Source organism: Eublepharis macularius, chromosome 10 (assembly GCF_028583425.1).
Source record: "Eublepharis macularius isolate TG4126 chromosome 10, MPM_Emac_v1.0, whole genome shotgun sequence".
In the NCBI taxonomy this organism is placed as follows: Eukaryota; Metazoa; Chordata; class Lepidosauria; order Squamata; family Eublepharidae; genus Eublepharis; species Eublepharis macularius.
In genome coordinates, this window is record NC_072799.1 from 10,622,927 (window position 1) to 10,646,122 (window position 23,196).

Genomic DNA, 23,196 nt, shown 5'->3' on the forward strand with positions numbered 1-23,196 from the left:
CTTGTGAACCACAAACCGGCCTGGTTCGTCATGAGTTTTGGTTCGTATTCGGTTCGTGCCCATCTCTAGTCCTGGTATTTTTTCCTCTTTCTGGGGAATGGTAAAAAGTTATTTGTCCAAAAGGGTCCCAGTAGAACCACAGATTTTTGTGTCTGACCTGGCTGTTTTTAGCTTTTGACTTGATGTTTTAATTCCCCATCCCTCAATAATGTCTATCATGTTCTCATGATGAAGAAGAAGAAAAAAGAGAATACATTCACGTGCATTCTCTGTGGTGGTTTCTACATTGTGGAATGGCCTGCCAGAAGCTATTAGGAAAGCTCCTATGCTTCTATTGTTTCACACAACATGCAAAATGGAATTGTTCAGGAGGGAATAATTTTAGAGGGAGCAAAGTTGTGGCATAAGCTTGGCAGGCAACTGTTATTAGGGGTACTATTTTTCCTACACTGATTGCAGGAAACACATTTCCTTAAACATATATGTTTGGATGCATTATTCTTATTTGCTTTTTCCCCGTTCTACAATCCCAGCCCAACTGTATGATTTTGTCTTACTGGGAATCTTTGCTGTTAGATTCAAATGTTGTTATCATATTTTGTAATCCACTTACAGATGACAGGAAAGTTTTTTTTTTTAAATCATACTTGCAGTCTGCCTTAAGTCTTAGTGAGAAAGATGGAATAATAATAAGAACAACAACAACATATCAAGGGAGAAGAGAATTAACTCCCCCTCATTCTTCTCTTTCATAAAGCAATCTCTGAGGCTGCATTTGGAAATGAAAAACGGTGCTGAAAATAAACACAGAAGCAAGCATGTAACTCGGCTGCTTTTTTTCCAAAACTAAAAAGCACTGAGCACTTTCAACTTGGCTCCAAACCTTTGATTGCTCTATTCAGTGCCTTTTGCAACTCTCTGACGTCCTTTTTGAGATGGGTGGATTTGTTAGCCTGCACCAGAAGCACAGACTCTGTCGTTAGATGAACTTTGGATATTTTTCAAATGGGTTTCTATACAAAGACCAGTCAAACAAAAGCAAAACATGAAAAGTGTTCCTCTAATTTCTCGGACTGTCTGTCCTTTTTAAAGAATAAATCTCAAAACGGTGGATGCGTTCCAAAACAACACTTCAGAAGACACGTACACAAAACCCAGAAAACACACCTGGAAAGGGAGAACTCGTACAAATATCTAGGAGCTTTGAAACTCCACACTGCATGCTGGTTCAGGCAGCTCAAATCTGAAGGAACTGGCCTGCAGAGATAATGATCTGGGCAGAAGCCAAGACAATGCAAATTGCTATTTTTGCGGGACGTTGAATAGCATTAATACAGCCTATTGGGAAAATTAACCTCAAAGGCTATTGCTAATGGAAGGGTGGATGATTAAACACCCCTAAAGACTGACTGTGGGGTCTGAAGTAGAGATGGGCATGAACCAGAATACGAACTAAAAAGAACCACGAACTAGGGCGGTTCATGGTTTGCGAACCAGTGGTTCGTGGAAGCCCATTTTCACGAACATCCACGAACTTGCACTGGTTCATGGTTCGTGTTGAAGTCCAATGCCCCTTTCCCTGCCACTGCAAAATGGCAAGGAAAGGGGCATTTAAACCCCCAGATCAGCTGCTTGTCTGGGATTTCCCCAACAAGCAACTGATCATTTAAACAGCCAGCCCAGGAGTTCCCCGGCCAGCTAAGCCCCAACCGCGGTTTAAATGACCATTTCCCCGCTGCTTAGAGTGGCGGGTAAATGGCCATTTAAAGAGCGGGTGAGGCTTGGCTGGCCAGGCCAGTCAAGCCCAGTTGTTTAAATGATCAGCTGCTTGTTGGAGATCTCCCAACAAGTAGCTGATCTGGCGGTTTAAATGCCCCTTTCTCTGCCACTGCAAAGCGACAGGGAAAGGGGCATTTAAACCCCACGAACCAGGAACCACAAACTGGTTCACAAACTTGCCCCAGTTCGTTAAAGTTCCTGGTTCCTGGTTCATGAAAAGCCACGAACCACAAACCAAGCATTTTTTTTCACCGTTCTGCCCACCTCTAGTCTGGAGGCAAATGTAAAGCTTCATTTCCAAGAGAAAGTTGCCTGCTAATGTAGCAGTTTATATTGCAAGAACTGCAGAATGGGAGTAATATGCACACTTCAACTATCATTTACGGAATGCCCCGCTGCTGATGTTATTGACTTATACTCTGTAATCCGCCTTGAGTCTCAGCAAGAAGAGCGGACTATAAATAATGTAAATAAATTTAAAACAGTAGCTTCAGTGGGTTTGGAGTAAATCAGCATAGGATTGTGTCTTAAAAATAAGTGGTGAGGTTTCACGTATTATTTTAAGCAGTTTGTGCCCGACTGAATTTCAGAACTGAAATGCGAGGTTTGCAAATGGAATTTGCAGCACCATTTCACCACAGAGCTAAGCTACAGCATAGCAGGAGAGTGCTTAAAAAGAAAAGACAACCCCACAATTAAAAGCAAAAAAGACACAAGGGACATTCAAACACACCTTCCAAATGTTACATAAGAACAAAGTAGTGCCAGTTATACAGCTTTTCCTAAGAGTTGTCTGTAATGGGCTGACGAATGGACTAATCAAAGATAGTGTGTGTACACGAACAGGCACACACACCCCTTGCATGCTGCTAGTATCTCAGTATGTACTAAGCTGCTTCTTGATCCACCATCTCCTATGCAAGGAGTGTTAAAACATCTGAAAAGAGAAGTCCGATACACTGATTGGTTCCGTTTTCAGAATTACAGCTCTGGCCTCACTGCTGGCTCCTCCACAACCCAAACTCAGGGTTCAAATTGTTCACCATGCTACGTTCTGCCTTGCCCATGCCTTATAATGGAGACAGATCTAATGTACCCGTGTTCCAAGGGAAAGAGGCCCAAATGTGCCATGTTGCAGTATCTATAATGATCAGAGCGTCTTAGACTCAGGGTCAGATCCAGGGCGGGCAGGGGGGGTAGCCTGCCCCCGGCGCCACCAAAGAGGGCTTGCTGTGCGAGAGGCTGAGTGCAGGGTTGGGAGGCCCTCACCTGTCCCACCAATGGGGCGGCTGGCTTGCCGTGCATGTAGGACCTCCTAGCCCTGTGCTCAGCCAGCCATGCAGCAAGCCAGCCGCCCCAGCGCATGCACGCATGCACCGCCTCTGCCAGCTCCGCGGCACACCGTGTGCTGGGGCAGCTGGCAGCGGGGCAGGCAAACTGCATGGAGGGCCTCCTAGCCCTGCGCTCAGCTGGCCGCCCCAGCGCATGCCTGCGGTGCACCGGGCGCTTGGGCGGCGCTTGGGCAGCCGGCTTGCCATGCGGATGGCACGCCTCCCGCTCCTGCGTGATGATGTCACGGAAGTGATGTCATCATGCAGTGCTAGGAGTGTGCACGCACAGCGTGTGCACGCAAAGGGCCGGCCAAGGGTTGCACCGGGCGCTGGCAACCCTAGATCCTGCCCTGCTTGGACTATATGTGTACCAAATTTTAGCTGGCTGCTGGGGAGGTAACTTGTAAGAGCTGTGTGTCAACGAGGCACTAACAATTTATATTTTAGGAGGATCTATCTTATACAGACATCAGATCTCTACAATCATGGACAGGTATCTTGGGCAACTCTGCTACCACAAATCCTTTGCTGTGAGATGCCAAGAACCGACGCTGGTATACAGGCAAAGCACATCCTCTGTCACGGTTAGCAATAAGACCAAGTTGCAAACGCTAGCTGTTTTAATTGGAGTATTCCCATTTATAGCTTCTTTAATTGGAATATTCCCATTTATATCTAGTTTCTCCTTGTGAGAAATGAACCTTATCATTGCCTCGTCTTTTCTCACACCTAATTTTCTCCACGGTGCTATTTTAACTGGAGTCAGAATCTACCTACTGCAGTTCTATTCCACTCTTCCTCTAAGAGACCTACAATTTACCTAATTTCTTTCTCCCCTGTTTAAACTTTATAATGATCCTGTTAGGTAGCTTAAGTGGAGACAGTGAGAGGGATTGGCCTACAATTGGCTAAAGGGTTCCATTTTTCTCAGCTGTTTTTATGGTCTGCTTCTAAGCCTGAAGACGGTTTTATGGCTATCATTTTAGGCTGTCCTCGGCTCATCTTTATGGCTTGTTTTGTTTACTGTTGTAGTTGTAAGCCACTTCAACCAGGTCTTTGAAGAGGCAGCAGATACATTTCGAAGCAAATAAATACATGGTTAAACAACAGCTAGAGCATCTTTCCTGCAATCACGTGAGGGAAGAAGTTCTACATGTACATGAAGAATGAAAACAGGAAGGACAATCTTGCTTCTCCCATGTGCTATCCTTCTCCAAAGCAGATATTAGCCCAACTCATACTCTGTACTCATCCAAGAGGCTTTAGCCAAACATTGAGTGATATAAGCAAACAAGGTACACTTTAACGAATAGAACTTAATGCTATTTCAAAAACCAGATTTTATTTTTGTCCATTCTCATCCCCTAGGACAGGAGTCCCCAACATGGCGCCGCTGGGCACTACAACTCCCACCAGGTTTTTTTTTAGAGAGTGGGTGGGGCTAAGTGGGACTTTTGCCATTGGAGATCTGAGGGGCTGGGGAGATTTTTAAAAACATTGCTTGGCAGCAGCTGCCACCACAGCACAAGGATCTTTGTTGCATAACTGAAGGTAAACTTTGTGTATGCAAGAAAATATTTTTAAACAATATGTACATTTTACAAGGCATCCTGTTAAACAGAGCTTCTGCCTGAAATGTTAAGAGTTACTATTAGAGCTATGCATGAACTCACTTGCTGACATTTTGTGATTGGCTCTGTCTCTTATGGGAGCCATTTTGTGGTGGCCTCCATGTTTTGTGGCAGCCATTTTGTGATTGGTTCCACCTCCCATGGCAGCCATTTTGTTGTTGCACCCATCACCATGTCTCAAAATTCCAAAGGTTCCGGCAGGCTCATAAAGGTTGGGAACCCCTGTTCTAGAATGTCAGCGAATAAAACACAGGTGCATGTATAACCGACAAAACAAAGAGGGATCAAAATTATGAAGTTCAATTTTTCCACATCTGTCTTCTTCAGGAATACAGCTGAGTTTCAGATCAGGTGACTGTTTTAGGAATGCACCCAATAAAACGATTCTATTGAAGGTCATATTTGCTTTATAAGGGAAGGAAAGAATTTTAAATGTAAAAATTCTTACTAGTTTCTAGAACACGGTTGGATGCTTTTTCTACTGGAAGGACTTCCAAGTCTGAAAAGTTATTGTTTCAATTAAAATGGTGGTTGAAGCATTTCTGTTATTTACATTATAATTTTTTGCGATCAACTGTCTCTAAATAGGATCCAGAGCCTACCTGAGAGCAAGACTTCGACAGCCGCTTCGGCTGTCTTCTGCAATAGAATCATTCCTGATTCAAGAACAGACTGTCCTATATTTTCCAAGACAACCAAATATTTTACAAAAAGGCCAAGCAGCAAAGTCCCAAAACAGCTACTGATTTTTGCCAGGTCGGGCTTGAATAGCAAGATAATTGTCAAGACTGGACACCAAACTAAAAAGGATGAGGTAGTTTATAGCAAGTCTGTTTTAAGCCCATTGTTATTTGCTGCCTTTTCTAGATCTTCCAGCATCAACACTTGCGTTTTGTCCATCCAGTTTCCTTTCTGAGCTTGTCTTCCTGCGGATGTCAGATGCTGAGCCATTTGTTGGGGAACAGCTGCTGGTAAAATGGCATTGCTTTGTCCCCGCTGGGAATAGATCTCCCGGGGCATCACATCCCCCGAGCAAAGCTGAAACCTGAAGGCTGCCTGGAAACCTCTCCGGAAGTTCTCATTGAAGAACCCATAGATGATGGGGTTGACACTGCTGTTGAAGAAGGCCAACCAATGAGCAAAAGGGTAGACGTAGATATTGATGACTTGCAACTGGTCTTCGGTCAGGTCGGCGTAGTCCGACAGCATCGCCAAGGTCCACAAAGGCAGCCACGAGAGGATGAAAAGCAAGGCCACGACGATGAGCATCTTGATGACCTTCTGCTTCTTTTTGTAAACCGAGTGGCGTTCGTGGCCCTGCTTCCCGGAGCTGGGGACAGCCGTGTTGAAGAGAGTGATCCCTATCCGAGCGTACATGATGACAATGAGAGAAAGGGGAGCCAAGTAGATGTTGGCAAAGAGGACCGTTGTATAGATCTTTCTCATGTCCTGGTTAGGCCAGTCTTCCCGGCACCAGTATATCGGGCTGGTTTTGTCGCCGTCACCAAGGATCACCCTGAAATGCTTTTCCTCCTCCACCTTCAACATCACAGCAGATGGGCACATAATGGCAACAGCCAAAACCCAGATGACGATGATGATGACGATGGCCGTCGATATGGTGAGCTTTTGCTTAAATGGATAAACGATGGAACGGAACCTGCAGTGAAGGCAGAATACACGCTCGTGTTAAATAGATACATTTCAGGTTTTGAACACATGAAGCTGCTTACTGAGAAGACAGTTGGTCTATCAAGATCACTATTGTCTAATCTGATTGGCAGCGGCTCTCCGGGGTCTTAGGTCGAGGTCTTTGACATCACCTACTGCCTAATCCTTTTAAATGGATATGCCAGGGGTTGAAAATGGGATGTTTGGCATGCAAAGCATAGAAACCCAGAGCTGGAAGGAACCCCACGGGTCATCTAGTCCAACCTCCTACACAATGTAGGAAATTCTCAGCCACCTTCACTCCTCACTCTCCCAGTGACCACTTCTCTATGCCCAGAGAAAGGCAAAAATCCTCCAGGATCCCTAGCCAGTCTGGCTTAGAATAAAATTCCTTCCTGACCCCAAAGTGGCAATCCAAATCCTCCGTGAAAGATCAGTCTCAACAATCAAATAGACAATTATTTAAATAAATATTTTTTGGTTTTTATTATTTCTTTTTAAGATGCAAAGTGCTTGTAGTGAATAAATAATACTATTTCCTAAATATATTAAATACAATAAATATCTATACAAAATATAACTCCATAAGGTCCCAGATGTCCCATCTTGTTGGATGTCTTGGAGGATTTCCCAATACAGGCATCTTTGAACACAGCAGCGGCCCGATCCTAACCATTTTGGGCCCCTTTTCGGCCATTTTCAGCCCCTTTTTGCCATTCTGGGCCCAGTTTCGGCCCTGAATGGCCAGGATTGGGTCCAAAACAGCCAGGATAGGTGATGTCGGGGGTGTGGCATATGCTAACGAGTTATGCTAATGAGTTCTTCCAGCTCTTTTTCTACGAAATGACCCCTGTTCCTATAACAGGACTACAAGCGGCTGCGCATTTTCCTCAGCACCCATCAGGCAGACTGTATAAAGAGCAAGCTGTTCATTTTTTAACCGTTTAAAGATCAATTAATGATTTCAACATTACAGTTGAATTGTTAAGGCATTTTAAAAACAAAATAGAACGGCAACAAGGAAGACCATTTTAATCTGTCTCCAAATATACAAGGTAATCAATGCGGAGAATGTATTTTCACAAAACAGGTGCATGCAAAGGAGGGAAAAATCTATGGATAAGTTTGTGTTTTCACATAGGGTTAAATTTATTGTGCCCTGACTTGGGTGGCCCAAGGTAGTCCAATCCTGTCAGATCTCGGAAGCTAAGCAGGATCAGCCATGGCTAATACTTGGATGGGAGACCACCAAGAGTTGCTATGCAGAGGAAGGCAATGGCAAATCAACTTTGCTCATCTCTTGCCTTGAAAACACTGTGGGATTGCCATAATTTGGCTGTGACTTGACAGCACTTCACACTCTCACACACACAAACACACAAAATCTTCTGCATCTTCTTCTCTTGGTGCCTGCTCCAACTGTCCTGATGAAACCTTCACACACACATCCACACAATTCAAAGAATTCATACCAACGCATCAGCAGTTTGGGGTCATTTTTCAGAGACAAATGTTTTCATTTCACGCTGAGACCCGGCAAGCACATGTGAGCTCTCAAAGGGAGAAAGATCCTCGTGGAACAGAAACAGACATGAATGAAGATGTCCTGTGCTGAGTAAAACAATATGGCTCCAGCCAAGTAAAGCATTAATACTATAGTATTGATATGATTTTGCAATTCCCAAATTTCCATGGAGAATTTTTCATGAGCTATGGATTCTGGTACATCTGTTTCCATTAAATTTGTACTCTAAAAGGGTCTCTAGCTCTTGACGAAGGAAGGCTATTCATTCCGACCTCTTCCCAATAAGGTTTTTCTGCGTGGGATTTTCCATAAGTTCTGGCCCTACACAGCTTCAATTTGCCCCCTGATTATCATGCACAATTTTTTGCCTTTAGTTTTTGCTTTGGGTTTTTGTTTTTTTCCATTTCTTTTGAGACCTATTTTACTCTGATGTTCTTCTGGAAGCCGGTTTTGAGTGTTTTTTTTTCCTTGTATGTAATATTTCTTTTGGTTTTGCTTGTCCTGCCCTCTCCCACCCACCCCAACCCACTTTTTGATGGTTTGGACATTCATCATTATCGAACCACTTCCCCCCCTTCTTTTCCCCCGTCTGGTTTTGCTTTCTATCTTTTTATTGTCATTTTCAGAACACATACCATTGTAACAATACAGACAGCAGATTCTCTGAATTCCCAGCTTTCATGAGAAAAAAGTAAGTCTCTATCCCATTCCATTGTGGAGATATGCCTTTTTCTTTACATCTCTGCAAAGGAAGGGGCTAGAGGCTTGCTTTTTAAAATAAAGGAAAGATGGGAATTCAGAAAATCTGCTGCATGTATTGTTACAATGGCAGGTTGATAAAATGCTATGAAAATGATGGGTGTTGTAAAGAACTGCAAAAGCCTTGGGGGCCTAGGGAAAGGAGAATGGCCACTTCTAGCACCAGAAAATGCACACAGCCACTGCCAATTGAGGTTGGTTTGCCCCACCAGGGTCAGCCTTTGCCTCCTGGCTCTGGGTCAGCCTGGGCAGGGGTGGGGTCACCATTGGACCATGATGGAGGACCTTATGTATGGGTGGCAGACCTGCTCACCTTTTAGAATTCTCCATGCAAAGACTTCCCCCTTGCTCATTTTCAATCATTTTTTTAAAAAATTCAGTCCTTATATTGGTTCAACGTTATAAGCACGTGAAAAAATGGGGGGTTGCTATGACATCATACATGATGTCACTGATAACAATAGAACCCTCATTTGAAAATCCTGATTATTTAAGAGCCAAGCTACAAGTGATGAATGACACTTGCCTGGCAAGTGAACAGACTCACGTTTATTCCTCCCTGTTCACTCGCCATGCACTTGCTCTCCTCTTGATCAGATCCACTTGGCTCCACTTGATCAGATCCACTTGGCTGTGAGGCACGTGCAGAACTCAATAAACCAGCTCTACAATTGTAAAAATGCAAAGAGGGGGGCAGAAGTGCAGAAGAACCATTCCCAAACCGATTCTAGTGCTTGGGGATTGAATGCCAAAAAAATCAGGAATAAGTAGAGTGTTCCTGCACTGAGACACTAGCTCTCAGATCTCATAATTGTGAGTCTCTTCCTGGCTATGTAAGACCCTTTTCCGGTGTTGCCACATCATGCTACAATGGCAGACTTTAAGAAGGATAGTAACAAATGCCATCTTGGAAATAACAGACTGTATTGTATTCAGCATCCTCCCTCACAGGCTTTGATAGATTCCCACCTGTCAACTGCAATCGCAACCAGAGTGAAGACAGAAGCAGAGACGGAAATTCCCTGGATCATCCCATTCATCTTGCAGACAGTATTCCCAAAGGGCCAGCCTGGAGAACAGAAAAAAAAGTATGCCTTCTCAGTGGTAAGGAATAGAAAAGATGGGGCCAGTAATGATTGTTGCATCCATGTATCTTTCCCATTCGGGTAAAAATAAAGGAACAGGGGAGGGGAATTTGATTTAAATATTGACAGGAACATACATGAGAGGGACTGAACCCTTTCCCTTTTCTCTCTGCCCCTCCTTGTACTCTGTCACCCAGATGTCATGTTTTCTCCCAGCTCCGGGGGAGAGAGAGGAAGAGGGAGAAAGCACCTGAAAAGTTGGTGCATACAACAGAGGAAGGATTCATCTTCCCTCACTTATTACATCTCCATCTGCCACTATAATTATTTAAATGTTTAATATTGTGTTTCTTTAAATGCTTGGTAAGTTGTGGAAGAACAAGACGGGGATGAGTGAGCGAGGTGACTGGTTGGTGACTTAGGGCCAAGCTACACGTGACGAATGACACTTGAATGGCAAGTGTATTTCTCCCTGTTCACTTGCCCTCCACTCAATCCACTTGCCTTTCAAGTGTCATTCGTCATGTGTAGCTTGGCCCTGAGAGTGTATGGACGGAGCTAAGATGTGTGCGGAGAGATAATATGCAGTGAACGGTTGAGGAAGTCAGCCATCCTTAGAGCCTGGAAAAACAGTCTTTGGATTAGAATCTCACTGTGGAAAGCATTAAGATTCTAAGAGGAAAGTAGAATACAAATAGAGGACATATTCAAGACTAGAGGGAACCAAATCCTAATATTGCCAGAGTATCATGAGAGTGTGAGGGGAAGAAGCTGACAGAAACCCAGTGGCATAGTGTGGGGGGATCAGAGGGGTGGCCGCCCCAGGCGCATATGTTTTAGGAGGCGTCATGCTGAAGAGAGCCTGCACTGCGTCCACGGGAGGCCGCCTGCAGTGCCCTGACCTCCTGCCATGCCAACGGGGCAGCCGGCTCACTGGGCACTAAGCTGTCCTGGCTGTCCTGCAGCCGAGGAGTGTGGCGAGCTGGCGGCAGCAGCATGGGCAGCTGCCATGGAGGGCTGCCTGGTAAGGGACTGGGAGACAAGTGGCCTGAATCATGGGAGAGCTCCCGGGGGACAGCTGCGCCCTGCATGATGAAGTGACATAATCGTACGCATGTGTGGTGCTGGGGCGCCACCTCCTGCCGGGAGTTGCCCCAAGTGCTGCCAACCCATGCTACGCTGGCTGCAGAAACCTGAGTTAAAAAGGGAGAGACTAGCCGAGCAAAATAAAATATAGAACAAAATACATTCTGAAGAGGAAGGAGGATTTGAAATAAAGGATTGTGACACCTCAGTCCAAAGTTATTAACATACCGTTTTATTTGCTGAAGAAAAGTTGCCATCCTGAAACCAGGATTTTAAAGTCAGTTTTGTGTCAGCTTCTTCCTCTCACACTCTTATAATGCTTGGACAATATTAGAATTTGACTCCCTCTAGTCTCTAATATGTCCCCTATAAGTATTCTACTTCCTTCTTCGAATCTTAATGCTTTCCACGGCACTACACGGGATTCTAATCCAATGACTGCTTTTCCAGACTCTGAAGACTGCTGACTTCAACTGGCAACTGTACAAATGAAGTTTTATTTTGCTGATTGTTAAACCTAGAGTCATATGCTATTCCCATACAACCGTCTCATCCTCAGGACTACATATTTCAACAAAGGAGCCTTAAAGCTCTCTCTCTCTCAGTGCGAGAGAGAGAGAGAGAGAGAGATAACAAGAGAGTTAAAGACACACTGTATTTAACCACACAATTAAAAGAGAGCGGTCGTGACAGCCACTTTATGCATACACAAAGCAGAGGTTAGAACATACACGGCAGCAGGGATCAGCGCTGAGGAGACTGGATCGTCCAAGCTCAGGAATCTTTCCTGATCTCAAGGAATTTCAGGAGGCCTGCTAAGCATTTTGAAAAGACGTTTCAGTCCTTGTACTCAGAACTGCTCAGGAATATCTTTTCTCAATTCCCTCATGTTGCGCAAAGCGTCTGGTTAGCATTTTCTGAGGCAGCTCCTCAGCTGTGGAATGGGGCCCTGAAGAAATTAGCCAAACATTGACCTTTCTGGCCTTAAGGAATACCTCCGAGATGTGGGTTTTCAGGAGACCTTTTTATGTTATTTATTCATTAATTTTATTGCTACCCCACTGTATTCCCCAGTGGGGACCCAATGCAGGTTACATTGTTCTTCTTTCCTTCATTTTATCCTCACAACCATGAGGTAGGTTAGGCTCAGGGCTTTTTTTCAGTGGGAACGCGGTGGAATGGAGTTCCGGCACCTCTTGAAAATGGTCACATGGCTGGTGGCCCCGCCTCCTGAGCTCCAGACAGAGGGGAGGTTAGATTGCCCTCTGCGCTGCTGGAGCAGCGCGGAGCACTATCTAAACTCCCCTCTGTCTGGAGATCAGGGGGCGGGGCTACCAGCCATGTGACCATTTTCTCCGAGGGCAACCCACTGAGTTCCACCATCTTTTTTCCCAGGAAAAAAGCCCTGGTTAGGCTACAACAGAATGACTGGCGAAAAGTCCCCCAGCAAGCTTCTATGGCAGAATGGGGATGTGGTTAAAGAAATCCCAATCACGGGGCCAAATATTAAAATTACTGAATGCAAAACATAAATATATATCAATCTGCAAAAAAATACATGTATTTATTACAGGATAATATAAAAACTTTCTTGGTTCTTAATTCAATTTTGCTTGAGTTAAGTTCCCCCCCCCTCTTTTGGACCTCCCTGATCCTACTCTGACCACTATTCTACACTGTCTGTCATGGTGATACTGATGTGAGCTCTGTATGTAGCTGTAAACATTTATTTTCTTGAGATGATATGGGACTTACGTTGGTGGTGGGCGGGCCAAGTTCTTACCTATTTTGCAAATGTTTTTCTTTCAAAAATATGTGGTTAACCACCCTAAGATTGCAGAACAGTGGTGTCAAAAAGCTCCCAATAAATAAAGGTGGCTCCTCTTCAACATTTTCTGCAACCTCAAAATGTGCTTGTTTTCAAACTGCAAGGATGGAGACAAAACTTACCAGAGATGATATTATCCAGCAACGTGGTGGGCATGCAAAATATCCCGACTAGCAAATCACTGACGGCGAGGTTCAAGATGAAGAGGTTGGTGACAGTGCGCATGTGCTTGCTCCGCAGCACGATGAAACAAACCACTCCATTGCCAATCATGCACAGGAGGAAGATGAGGAGGTAGGAGATGATGAAGACTGCAGCGATGAGAGGCTGGTGGAGGTAAAAATCCACATAGGCTACGTTGCTCTCCATGTTGCAGGTGTGGTTCTGCCCGCTGCAATTTCTCATGGATGGTGAAGAGGTTGAAGAATTGGGGTCAATGTCTGTATCCATGGTAAATTGTTCCTTACAGTAGAAAAAAAGAGGAATGACACGAGACAGGTTATCATATAGCAGAATCAATACAAAGCATTGCCCGCTAGGCTTTCTGTTAGCCCCTCCTCTGCTCTCTCATTGGCTGAGTTGCTGTGATGTCATGACATTCCTGAATGTTTTGATTTCAACAGCTCAGGGTGCAAAAGACCGACAGACAGCAAAACTTCTGTAGTGGGAATAAAAGACCAGGCTGAGTAGGAGAAAAGCCTTTAAAAGACCGCACTGGGTGAATTTGGTTAGAAGAGAAACAGGGGCTGAAAGCCAAACTGGAACAGGGCCAATGAGATAAGGTATTTTATGGGCATGGCAGCTGGCATGGGAGCGAGTTTGGGGTAGTGGTTAAGAGAGCAGGACTCTAATCTGGAGAGCCGGGTTGGATTACCCACTCCTTCACTTGAAGCCAGCTGAGTGACCTTGGGTTGGTCACTTAAGAGCGGCAGGACTCTAATCTGGAGAGCCAGGTTTGATTCCCCCCTCCTCTGCTTGATGCCAGCTGGGTGACCTTGGGCTAGTGTGTTTTTATTATCCCCACAACAATCACCCTGTGAGGTGGGTGGGGCTGAGAGAACTCCAGGAAGCTGTGACTTGCCCAAGGTCACTTGGCTGGCTTCATGGGAGGAGTGGGGAATCAAACCCAGTTCTCCAGTCTAGAGTCCTGCTGCTCTTAACCCACTACACCAAACTGGCTCTTAAGGTAATTGATTTTTTAAAAGAACTGCAGAACAAACAAAATATTTTGGGACGTTTCCCTATGCTGCTTTGTGGAGAAATGTGGCATAAAAATGCCCTGGTAAATAAATGCAGGGCTCATTTTGAGGGGGAAACACGCAGGAACAGTTCTGGTAGTTCCCCAAAGAGGTCACATGACAGGTGGCCCCGCCCATCTGACTCTCGGCCATTTTGGGCCCGTTTCAGCTTGGATTGGGGCTGAAACAGCCCGGATCGGGCCTCTGACGGGTGGTGGATCACTCTCCCTCTCAGCAGTGGCCTGATCCTGACCATTTTGGGCCGCTTTTTGGCCATTTTCAGCCCCTTTTTGCCATTTTGGGCCCAATTTCAGCCCTGAATGGCCAGGATTGGGTCCAAAATAGCCAGGATAGGTGATGTCAGGGGGTGCGGCATATGCAAATCAGTTATGCTCATGACACATTTCCGGCGCTGTCAAGGGGCATGACATATGCTAATGAGTTATGCTAATGAGTTCCTCCAGCTCTTTTTCTATGAAATGACCCCTGAATAAATGTAATATAAATAACCTTTCAACACCCACTCACTGTTGATATTTGAACCCCTAACTCCTCGTTTGTTATTAGCTCTTAAGCAAGAAAAGACATCTCCTTTAAAAACATCTATGTTTTCCCTTTGAAGGGTTAAAACCTTCCCCTTTCCCTGTATAGCCCCCAGTCTAAGTGAGGCTGCAGGAGCCTGCAATATGCTTTTTATGAATGAACATCAGTATGAGCCCTAAATTGACCATTAATCACACAAGATGTCTGCTGCAGATTGGCCTCAGATACGTCTTTGAGAATATATTCCTAGAATTGTCTACCCTTCCCATTTTAGCAAAACAGGGATGCTGCAAGATGACCATAGATGTCCCAAGGACAAATGGCTCATCCAATCATAGCTGCACCTACTCTAGTAAATATACTATACCCCAATACACAGATCTGTGTCTTGAATGTTCTAGTTTTCAGTTCTACTCCCTGCCATGCCCATTTTCAAGGGGGATTGGAAAGACACCCCATGCACTGAAGCAAAAAAAAAAAAGCAAAAAGATATTGGAATGGACGTAGGTGTGTACATTGAGTACTCCAATCTACAAATCAATCCTAAATGTCTTCTAGAGCCCCCTCCTCCATTTATAAAATAAAAATAAAGTCAACACGTAGAAACTGCATCACATTTAGGGTTGTCAGCCTCCATATTGAGCCTGGACTGCTCCCTGAATTACAACTGATCTTCAGATGAAAGAGATCCATTCCTCCAGAGAAAATGGATCCAGAAGTTAGCTGTGTTAGTCTGTAGCAGCAAAATAAGAGTCCAGTAGCACCTTTAAGACTAACCAACTTTACTGTAGCATAAGCTTTCGAGAACCACAGTTCTCTTCGTCAGATGCGGATGATGAAGAGAGCTGTGGTTCTCAAAAGCTTATGCTACACTAAAGTTGGTTAGTCTTAAAGGTGCTACTGGACTCTTTTCTATACTGCGATAATGGTAAGGTACATAGTGGCTGGGGATGAGATGGTGATTCATACGTTGGTAGATATCTTTAAATGCATCCTTCCTTCCTCCTACTAAGCACTTGGGTATGTTATGCCAGCCTTTTCCATAATTATGGGGTGTATGATTTATGGAGAATTAGAGGGAGGCAAAATAAGATTCATGATACGACTTCTGAGTCTCCCAAATAGGGCGTCTTTTCTCTCTTCACCCACTAAGGCTTGTGAATGGCGGTCAAGACTGTGCAGGCGTCAACTTTGAGTACCAACTGTGCACGGAATTCTGCACGAAAATTGCATCTGACGAAGAGAACTGTGGTTATCAAAAGCTTATGCTACAATAAAGTTGGTTAGTCTTAAAGGTGCTACTGGACTCTTTCCAGAGAAAATGGCAGCTTCAATGGGGCCGTTTTTACACACCCAAAGCCTGCAGAAGAGCGCGCAAAACTCACAGCACGAAGCGTCTTCCTAGCGCGATTTCCCAGCACAATCCCGTTTAATGGCATGATTTCTGACATCATCGTGCCGTTAAAGGCGATCATGCTGGGAAATCGTGCTAGGAAAATGCTTCGTGCCGTGAGTTTCACACGATCTTCCCGAGGCTTAGAGGTGCATGTGAAAATTGCCAGGGTAAACTCTATGATAAAGTCTATGATAAGTATATCTTTGCAATTTTAAATCTTCTCTCAATTTTATTTTAAATTTGCCTTGTAAAAAATCTGATATATCACAATACGTTAATCACTTGTGTTTGGTTATCGTTTCTCATCTAAAAACGGTTCCTGTGTTGAGATCCACAAAGGTGTTCTTGGGCACAACCTAAGTTTATATTCTAAACGGCTCATCTAATGATTTTTAAAATCCCACACTAACTTTTAACTTTATCATAGCATAAATAGGCATGCCATCCGAATCTTAAATTGTGACCTTCTAACTCCAATATCCTTTTATTTCTTAACAATATCCATTCTTTCAACTGTACCAGACAGCTAGCAGATCTTCTGCCCTAATTTTCAAAGCAGGGAGAGATATTGGAAAGAGACTGGAATCAGATTATCCTCCTCAAAGTTTGGCCACAGAAGTTTATCCATGCAGTACTGTAACTCAATTTTCGTGCAGAATTTGAGAACAAATCAATACAAACACAAACCCTCCCAACAGAAGGTGCACATCGAACTATATTAGCTCCAAACCTATTTATAAAATATCAAAAGACTGCAGATTTGTTGATGTTCCATGTTCTCAACCAAATTGCTGAAGCCCAATTAACATAATGGTTGTCATACAGGCTATATTCAGAAAGCCTGAATGTTTTCCAGCATCAGATTATCAAAAGTACCCATTCAAATTAGCAAATAGGACCTTTCTGACAGATAGAAATTAAATCATGTGTCTTACACACAGCGGCTGATAAAAAAAAAACAGGGAATTATTAAATGTCGATAGATGCACTTAAAATGTTTCTCCCCCTCCCTCTCTCACTTGGGGGACGGCATGAGCGCACAGGATTCCTGCTTGAGTAATTTACAGTTATTTGGTCTGAGGGCAGCTTGGTATGCTGCCCCTAGTTCAGGGAAGGAAAAGTGGGAAGTTGAATCTAAACTCTTGAACACGGGAAAGATTATTCTGAACATTACTGGCAACTTGTCGTGGATTTCCAAAATGCAAAGATAAAACCTGTCTTATGAAACTTTCAAAGCTGCTAGGAACAGATAAAATATCAAGCAACCATGGCTTCAAAACAGAAAGCAATGCAACCAAAGCCCATAAAAACCAAACAATTAAATAAATAACTGTAACTAGCCCAAGGTCACCCTGCTGGCTTCAAGTGGAGGAGTGGGGAATCAAACCCGGCTCTCCAGATTCGAGTCCTGTGCTCTTAACCACTACACCAAACTGGTTCTCTTGGGAGGGAAACTTGGGAGGGAAACAACCAAGGAAGTCCAGGATCGCTACTCAGAGGCAGGCAATGGCAAGCCACCTCTGCACATCTCTTGCCTTGAAAATCCTCGGGGGTCACCATAAGTCAGCTATGACTTGATGGCACTTTCCACCAGCAGTTGCATGCCTTCCTTTGGAGCCGTCTCCTCCCTCCTCCCTATTGCCCACTCCTCATTCAGCTGTTTTGCTTTTGGCTGGGCGCATATGTCTAAACAGCTTGCTAGAGCTTAGCTAATTAAGTTGAAAGCAAGAAGCATAATTGGCAAGGAAATGGGATCATGCAAGAAATACCTACAGTCTGGTAACGGAGGAGGAGATGGTTTTTTTTAATGCAAACTCTTGACAGGGGAATGTGTTGAATTTCATAATCAGCTGCTAGAACACCGAGGCGGTCGTGAAAGAGGGTGAAGGCAGAAACATCAAGAGACTGAAAACTAATTTGAAAACTGGAGTTCACACCTTTGTCTCGGTGGGTAGTTCTGATCCAACCTTGTGGACAGACACTATTCCAAACCGAGCGGGTCCCCGCAGAGGAGGGAGTGCAAACCCAGCTCTGCCAACAGCCACTGTAGCCCCGAACTCCCGGGCTCCTGGGACAGTTTAGCATACTTATTGTTTTAATTAATTTTAGTAACCTATACAAACTGTGATAATGGTTTTAATTGTTTATTAGTCAATGTTTGGTGAATTCTGACGGCCTATGGCTATAGACAATAAACTATTTTGATTGATTGACTTCGTCCCGATGCAAGTCCAGCCAGTCTCACTCATCAACCACATCTGAGGTTTTTAAATCGAGAAAGGGTATGATTTCAATCACTGGTTTCAATTGGCCTTCCCATTTAACAAGATATCTGCTTCCTGAATGCATGGACACAATAATCAGTTGCTGTATGTCTGGAGGTTGGGGCTGTTCCCAGTTCTGGACTCTCCCACCCACCACTACAACTCACCAACCAGAGGCTGCCAGGATCAATTGCGATGCACAGCCCCACCCAGCTCCCAATTGTCCCAGGGGAGTGGAAATTTGAGGAAACATCCCACAGCTGCTGCATCACCCCTTCCCCACACCCGGGAGGCCATCACTCGTTGCAACACTTCCTGGGGGGCTTCCAGGACACCAAGGGCCCCATGCCATCATAGCTAGCTGCAGCATCAGTGGGAATGCGGGTGGCAAAGATAATGGCATCAATCAGCTATAGGGTGGAGTTGGGTTGACAGTCCCCCGTTGGGGGTGGGGGATCCCCCTGTCCCACCCTCCACCCTCCCACCTCACTTACCTGGCTGGCAGGGGAAAAGGTGTGGGAAAACACCTCCAGAGGTGTGCTCCTGGGTGCTGCAGTGGGCAAATTTCTGCCCTAAACAGGCTCGATTTGGCTCAAATTAGGCCAAAATCAGCTCTCTGCAGAGCACAGGAACACTCCAAGGCCCATCACATCACTCCTGCAGCACTCCCACACTCTGCAGCAGGTGATTTCGGCCCCAAACGGGCCTGTTTAAGCCCCAAATGGGCCAAAACCAGCCCACTGCGGAGTGCAAGAACGCTCCAGGGCCCATCATGCCATCCTGGGAGCACGAGAGCACTCCCAAGTTGGCACATGGCCTGCGCAATTATGTGACATCATCACGTTGCCCTGGGAATGCATGCACATACAAAGCGCATGCGTGAGGATACCCGTAAGGCAGGAGCCAGATCTCCAACCTCCCACCCAGAGAGTAAGAGGACCTGGCAACCCCAGGGTGAAGCCCTGCCCAGGCTGTCAGGCCTGCTGTACCCAGGGCACAGCTGGCCCCCGAGCCGGAGGCCAATGGGAGGAGAGTGACTCGAGGTGAGAGTGGCCTGAGGTATAAAAGGCATTCCAGCTCCAGGTTGAGAAGGAGGTGGTCAAGATTGCTCCTCTCCCAAAAAAGAGGGAGATGAAAGAGCAGCCCCGGGGCGCCCTGGGCGGCACGGCACACCCCACCACAGCATGCTCACGCACCCTGCAACAGGCCCATTTCGGGCCAAATCGGGCCCATGGGGGGATTCAGCCCTTTGCCGAGTGCGGGAGTGCTCCCAGACCACCCTTTGACCTGCATGATGACATCACTTCCTGGAAGTGACATCATCACACATGTCTGGAGCGTACAGGGGGAAAGGCAGCAGTCTCCAATGGGTAAGTTCCAGGCTCCCAGTCTCCCAACGGAGGAATCAAGGGGCCTGGCACCCCTAAGAGTGAATCACCAGTTCCATCTCTTAGGACACACTTTTGTTCATCTAAAATCCACCATTCACCAGAAAATGATCATCAAAGGGGGACACTGTAGATCAAGGACCCGGGATCTTTCAGCCATAATGAGGGTCAACCAGTTTAACAGCAGGATTTGAGTCACGCGGCAATTTAGAGATCAACAAGATTTTCAGGTGTAACCTTTCAAGAATAAAAGCTCCTTTCTTCAGATATGAGAGACTCTCAAAAGCTTTTTGGTCTCTAAGGTGCCACTGTACTCAAATCCTGTTGTTCTACTGCAGACCAACACGGCTACCCACCTAACTAACCAGTTTAGCAATACTAGAGAAATGACATGATTGCCAATTATTCCCATCGTGAATGGTCCCTACACTTTTGAAAAATTACATCTGAATTTTACTCAATTACATCTTATCCTGTGCTTCCTGCATTTCATGACCCTGTCTTCTGGCTGTTGAACATTTTGGAGGACCCACTTCATGTATCTGATGGTATGGGCTCGAGACCGTGAAAATTTCTGCTGGAATAAAAATCTGCCAGTCTTTAAAATGTTACTTCAACAGATTTGCATGGATGCCCCTCTGGAAGCATCTCAGTACCCGTTTCAAAACCTTGCAAGGTAAATGATTTCAGAATTGGATTTGTGCAACTGAAGAGCAACAATAGCTAAATATTTGTCATGCACAGTTGAACATTGACAAAGTCTTCTTTGGTGCATGTTGCAATGAATCTGTTGCTGAAGGACAGGGAAGATTCCCCCCCCCCCCGAAAGATAGGCAATAGTTAAGAAAGTAAAAGCAAATGGGAAACATTTAAATTGCACCTAGAGCCTGGTGACAGAAAGTGCCATCAAGACATAGCTGACTTATGGCGACCCCTAGTGGGCTTTTCAAGGCAAGAGACTAACAGAGGTGGCTTGCCATTGCCTGCCTCTGCAACCCTGGTCTTCTTTGGAGGTCTCCCACCCAATTACTAACTAAGCCCAACCCTGCTTAGCTTCCGAGAGCTTACAGTACAGAGAGACTCACAAGAGGCAATGACGTATCAAGAACATCGTGATGCATCATAGCTTCTGAGAGCTGACAAGATCGGGCTTGCCTGGGCTGTCCTAGAGCCTGCCAGTACCTTAATTTGGCCCTGATAGAGAAAAGAGCTGTTGTGAGGATAAAATAGAGGGGAAGAAAGGGATATAAAGCTGTGGATGGACACAAAGGGCTCATTAATGTGATTGTCACATTTCAGCCAGGATGGGCAAGGATCCAGAGGAAAGGTGGTGGCCATTACAGATTCTAAGATCCTGTTGACATTCATCACGGTAACTGGGTCGAAACGGTCCATAAACAGACCAAACAATGCATTCGACTTGTCTTCTGTCTGAGCTATATTGCAAGCAGCATCCAACTCAGAACATATTTGAGAGATTTTATCAGCAAAAAAAAAAACCCTTTGCAAAAGCATCTATGAAGAAATGGACTCACAAACTTTCTCAGTACCTTTGGGTTGGTCCCTGGGAAGTTAGAAAATCCTGCAGCTGTCTCAAGTCTTTGTTTGATGATGCCTTCCCTTCCCCTCGTACCTCAGGGGTGCCAAAAATAAAATAGGTAACTCCTACTGCAACCAGCGACTTTGAGAGTATCTCCCGCTAAACAGAGTTGCATGTCTACCACTCTGTACCTGAGCTGCCGTTTAGAAGCTCTGCCTAGTTGCTGTGCCTTTGGACACAGCTCACCTGGACTATCCAAAGTGCACTTTGCACTTTGAATTCAAAAATATATATTTAAAATTTTAAAAATGCATAATATCAATTTATTCCTTTTGACCGTTGAGGTTTTCCCTTAGATATTGGTTGTTTCTGACTCGGAGGAGCCCTCTTGTCTATTCTTAGTTGCTGTGCCTGCCTGGCAAGCAACCAGCTCCTACCAGCTAGTGTGGAGTGATCTATCACAACTTCACAATTTCAAGCTACTGTGCTCCAAGGATGGCCAGCATATCTGCTGCCCTCCCCATTACCACACATCAGATAGCAAGAACACAAAGGTGCCGTGTGTTTCTAGAGATCAGTCTTTGAACAGTCAAATATATAAGAAAGGGTAGTACATGAATAAAAAGAATACGCATGTTCTATTCAAGCATCCAGGCTGAGCAAGAGAATGAGGAAATGGCAAACAAAGACCCCTCTCCTTGCACTCAGAACTTATGCTTTCGGCCCTTATCAAGGCCACCATGGTGACAAACAGATAAAAACACATGCACATAAACACACATACATAAAGGCACATCTTTAATAGATTCAAATTAAATGAAAACATGTCATTCAAAGAATTAAAACCCAGTTAAGATACACATTACCTGGCAATAAAATGGAAACATTCAATTTATATACTGCCCTTCAGGACAACTTAACACCCACTCAGAGCAGTTTACAAAGTGTCTTGTTATTATCTGCACAACAATCACCCTGTGAGGTGGGTGGGGCTGAGAGAGCTGTGACTGACCCAAGGTCACCAGCTGGCTTCAAGCAGAGGAGTCAAGAAACAAAACTCAGATCTCCAGATTAGAGTCCTGCCGCTCTTAACCACTAAGCCAAACTGGCAAGTGCAGTCAAGTCATAGCTGGCTTATGACAACTCCCTGCTGGGATTTTCACCATAAGAGACTAAGAGAGTTGGCTTGCCATTGTCTGCCTCTGTAACTCTGCTCTTCCTTGGAGGTCTCCCATCCAATTACTAACCAAGACCAACCCCGCTTAGCTTCTGAGATCTTATAAGATCAGGCTCACCTGGGCTATCCAGGTGAGGGCATGCAGTAAAAGATACATACATAAAAACAACAATTAAAAAACAGGGCAGGAAAGAGGGGTCACTTAGGGAACATAGGAGAAAACAAAAAATCTTCACCCGCTGGTGGAAGACAGCAACAGAAGGGGACAAGTTAGTCACTCTGGGGAAGAGAGTTCCAGGGGTTTGATGACATGACTAGAGATGGGCACGAACAGCAATACGAACAAAAAACACCACGAACAGCCAAATCTGCTGTTTGAGAACAAGCTGTTCATGAGGCCCCATTCTAAATGAACAGGTGGTCCTTGCAAGCCTCATTCATTGCTGTTCGTCTTGCTGTTCATCAAGCCAGACATTCTGGCACCTGCAATCAATTCCCTTGGCAACTTAGGCAGGGATTGTCTGAACTCTGTCTGAACTCCTGCTGTTGCCCTGGAAACCCCAATCTAAGCCCAATTTAGCTTGATAGGCAGGTCTTCCTTTCAATTGTGGAGCTCCAAATTTGTTACAAGGAAACAAAGACTGGGGGGAGGGGGGCTCCCAGCTCTAGCTTTGGAGAGGGAGAGACAGCTGCTGTTGGCTTTTTGATAGAGAGAGTGTATTGGAGCTTGAATTTTCTGTGTGTGTGGTGGGATAGAGATCTACCCCTTCAAGTTCCAGGGCTGCTGCCAGGCTCTGGGCCAAGCTATTATTTATTATTGGTACCTTTCCTGCTGCCTGCTCAGGTAAGGTTTCTGGGAGTGGTGCAGTAGGGATCTTGACTTGGATGATGGTTGGAGGAGAGCCTGCCAGCCCCCACGAACAGCCAACCACGAACATGTTCGTGAACAGGGCCA

At 45.1% G+C, this 23,196-nt stretch overlaps 1 protein-coding gene across 1 annotated transcript in view; it reads right to left on the reverse strand.

Annotated features, from left to right (window-relative positions):
* Positions 1 to 4,468: 4,468 nt before the first annotated feature.
* NPFFR2 (neuropeptide FF receptor 2) overlaps positions 4,469 to 23,196 on the reverse strand; it is a 57,596-nt gene continuing 38,868 nt past the window's right edge. The window contains exons 2-4 of the mRNA XM_054990264.1: positions 12,818 to 13,157; positions 9,666 to 9,765; positions 4,469 to 6,401 (exon numbers count right to left, since the gene is read on the reverse strand). Coding sequence (XP_054846239.1) covers positions 5,561 to 6,401; positions 9,666 to 9,765; positions 12,818 to 13,145 — 1,269 coding nt within the window. The 5' untranslated portion in view covers positions 13,146 to 13,157 and the 3' untranslated portion in view covers positions 4,469 to 5,560. The remainder of the gene's footprint in view (positions 6,402 to 9,665; positions 9,766 to 12,817; positions 13,158 to 23,196) is intronic.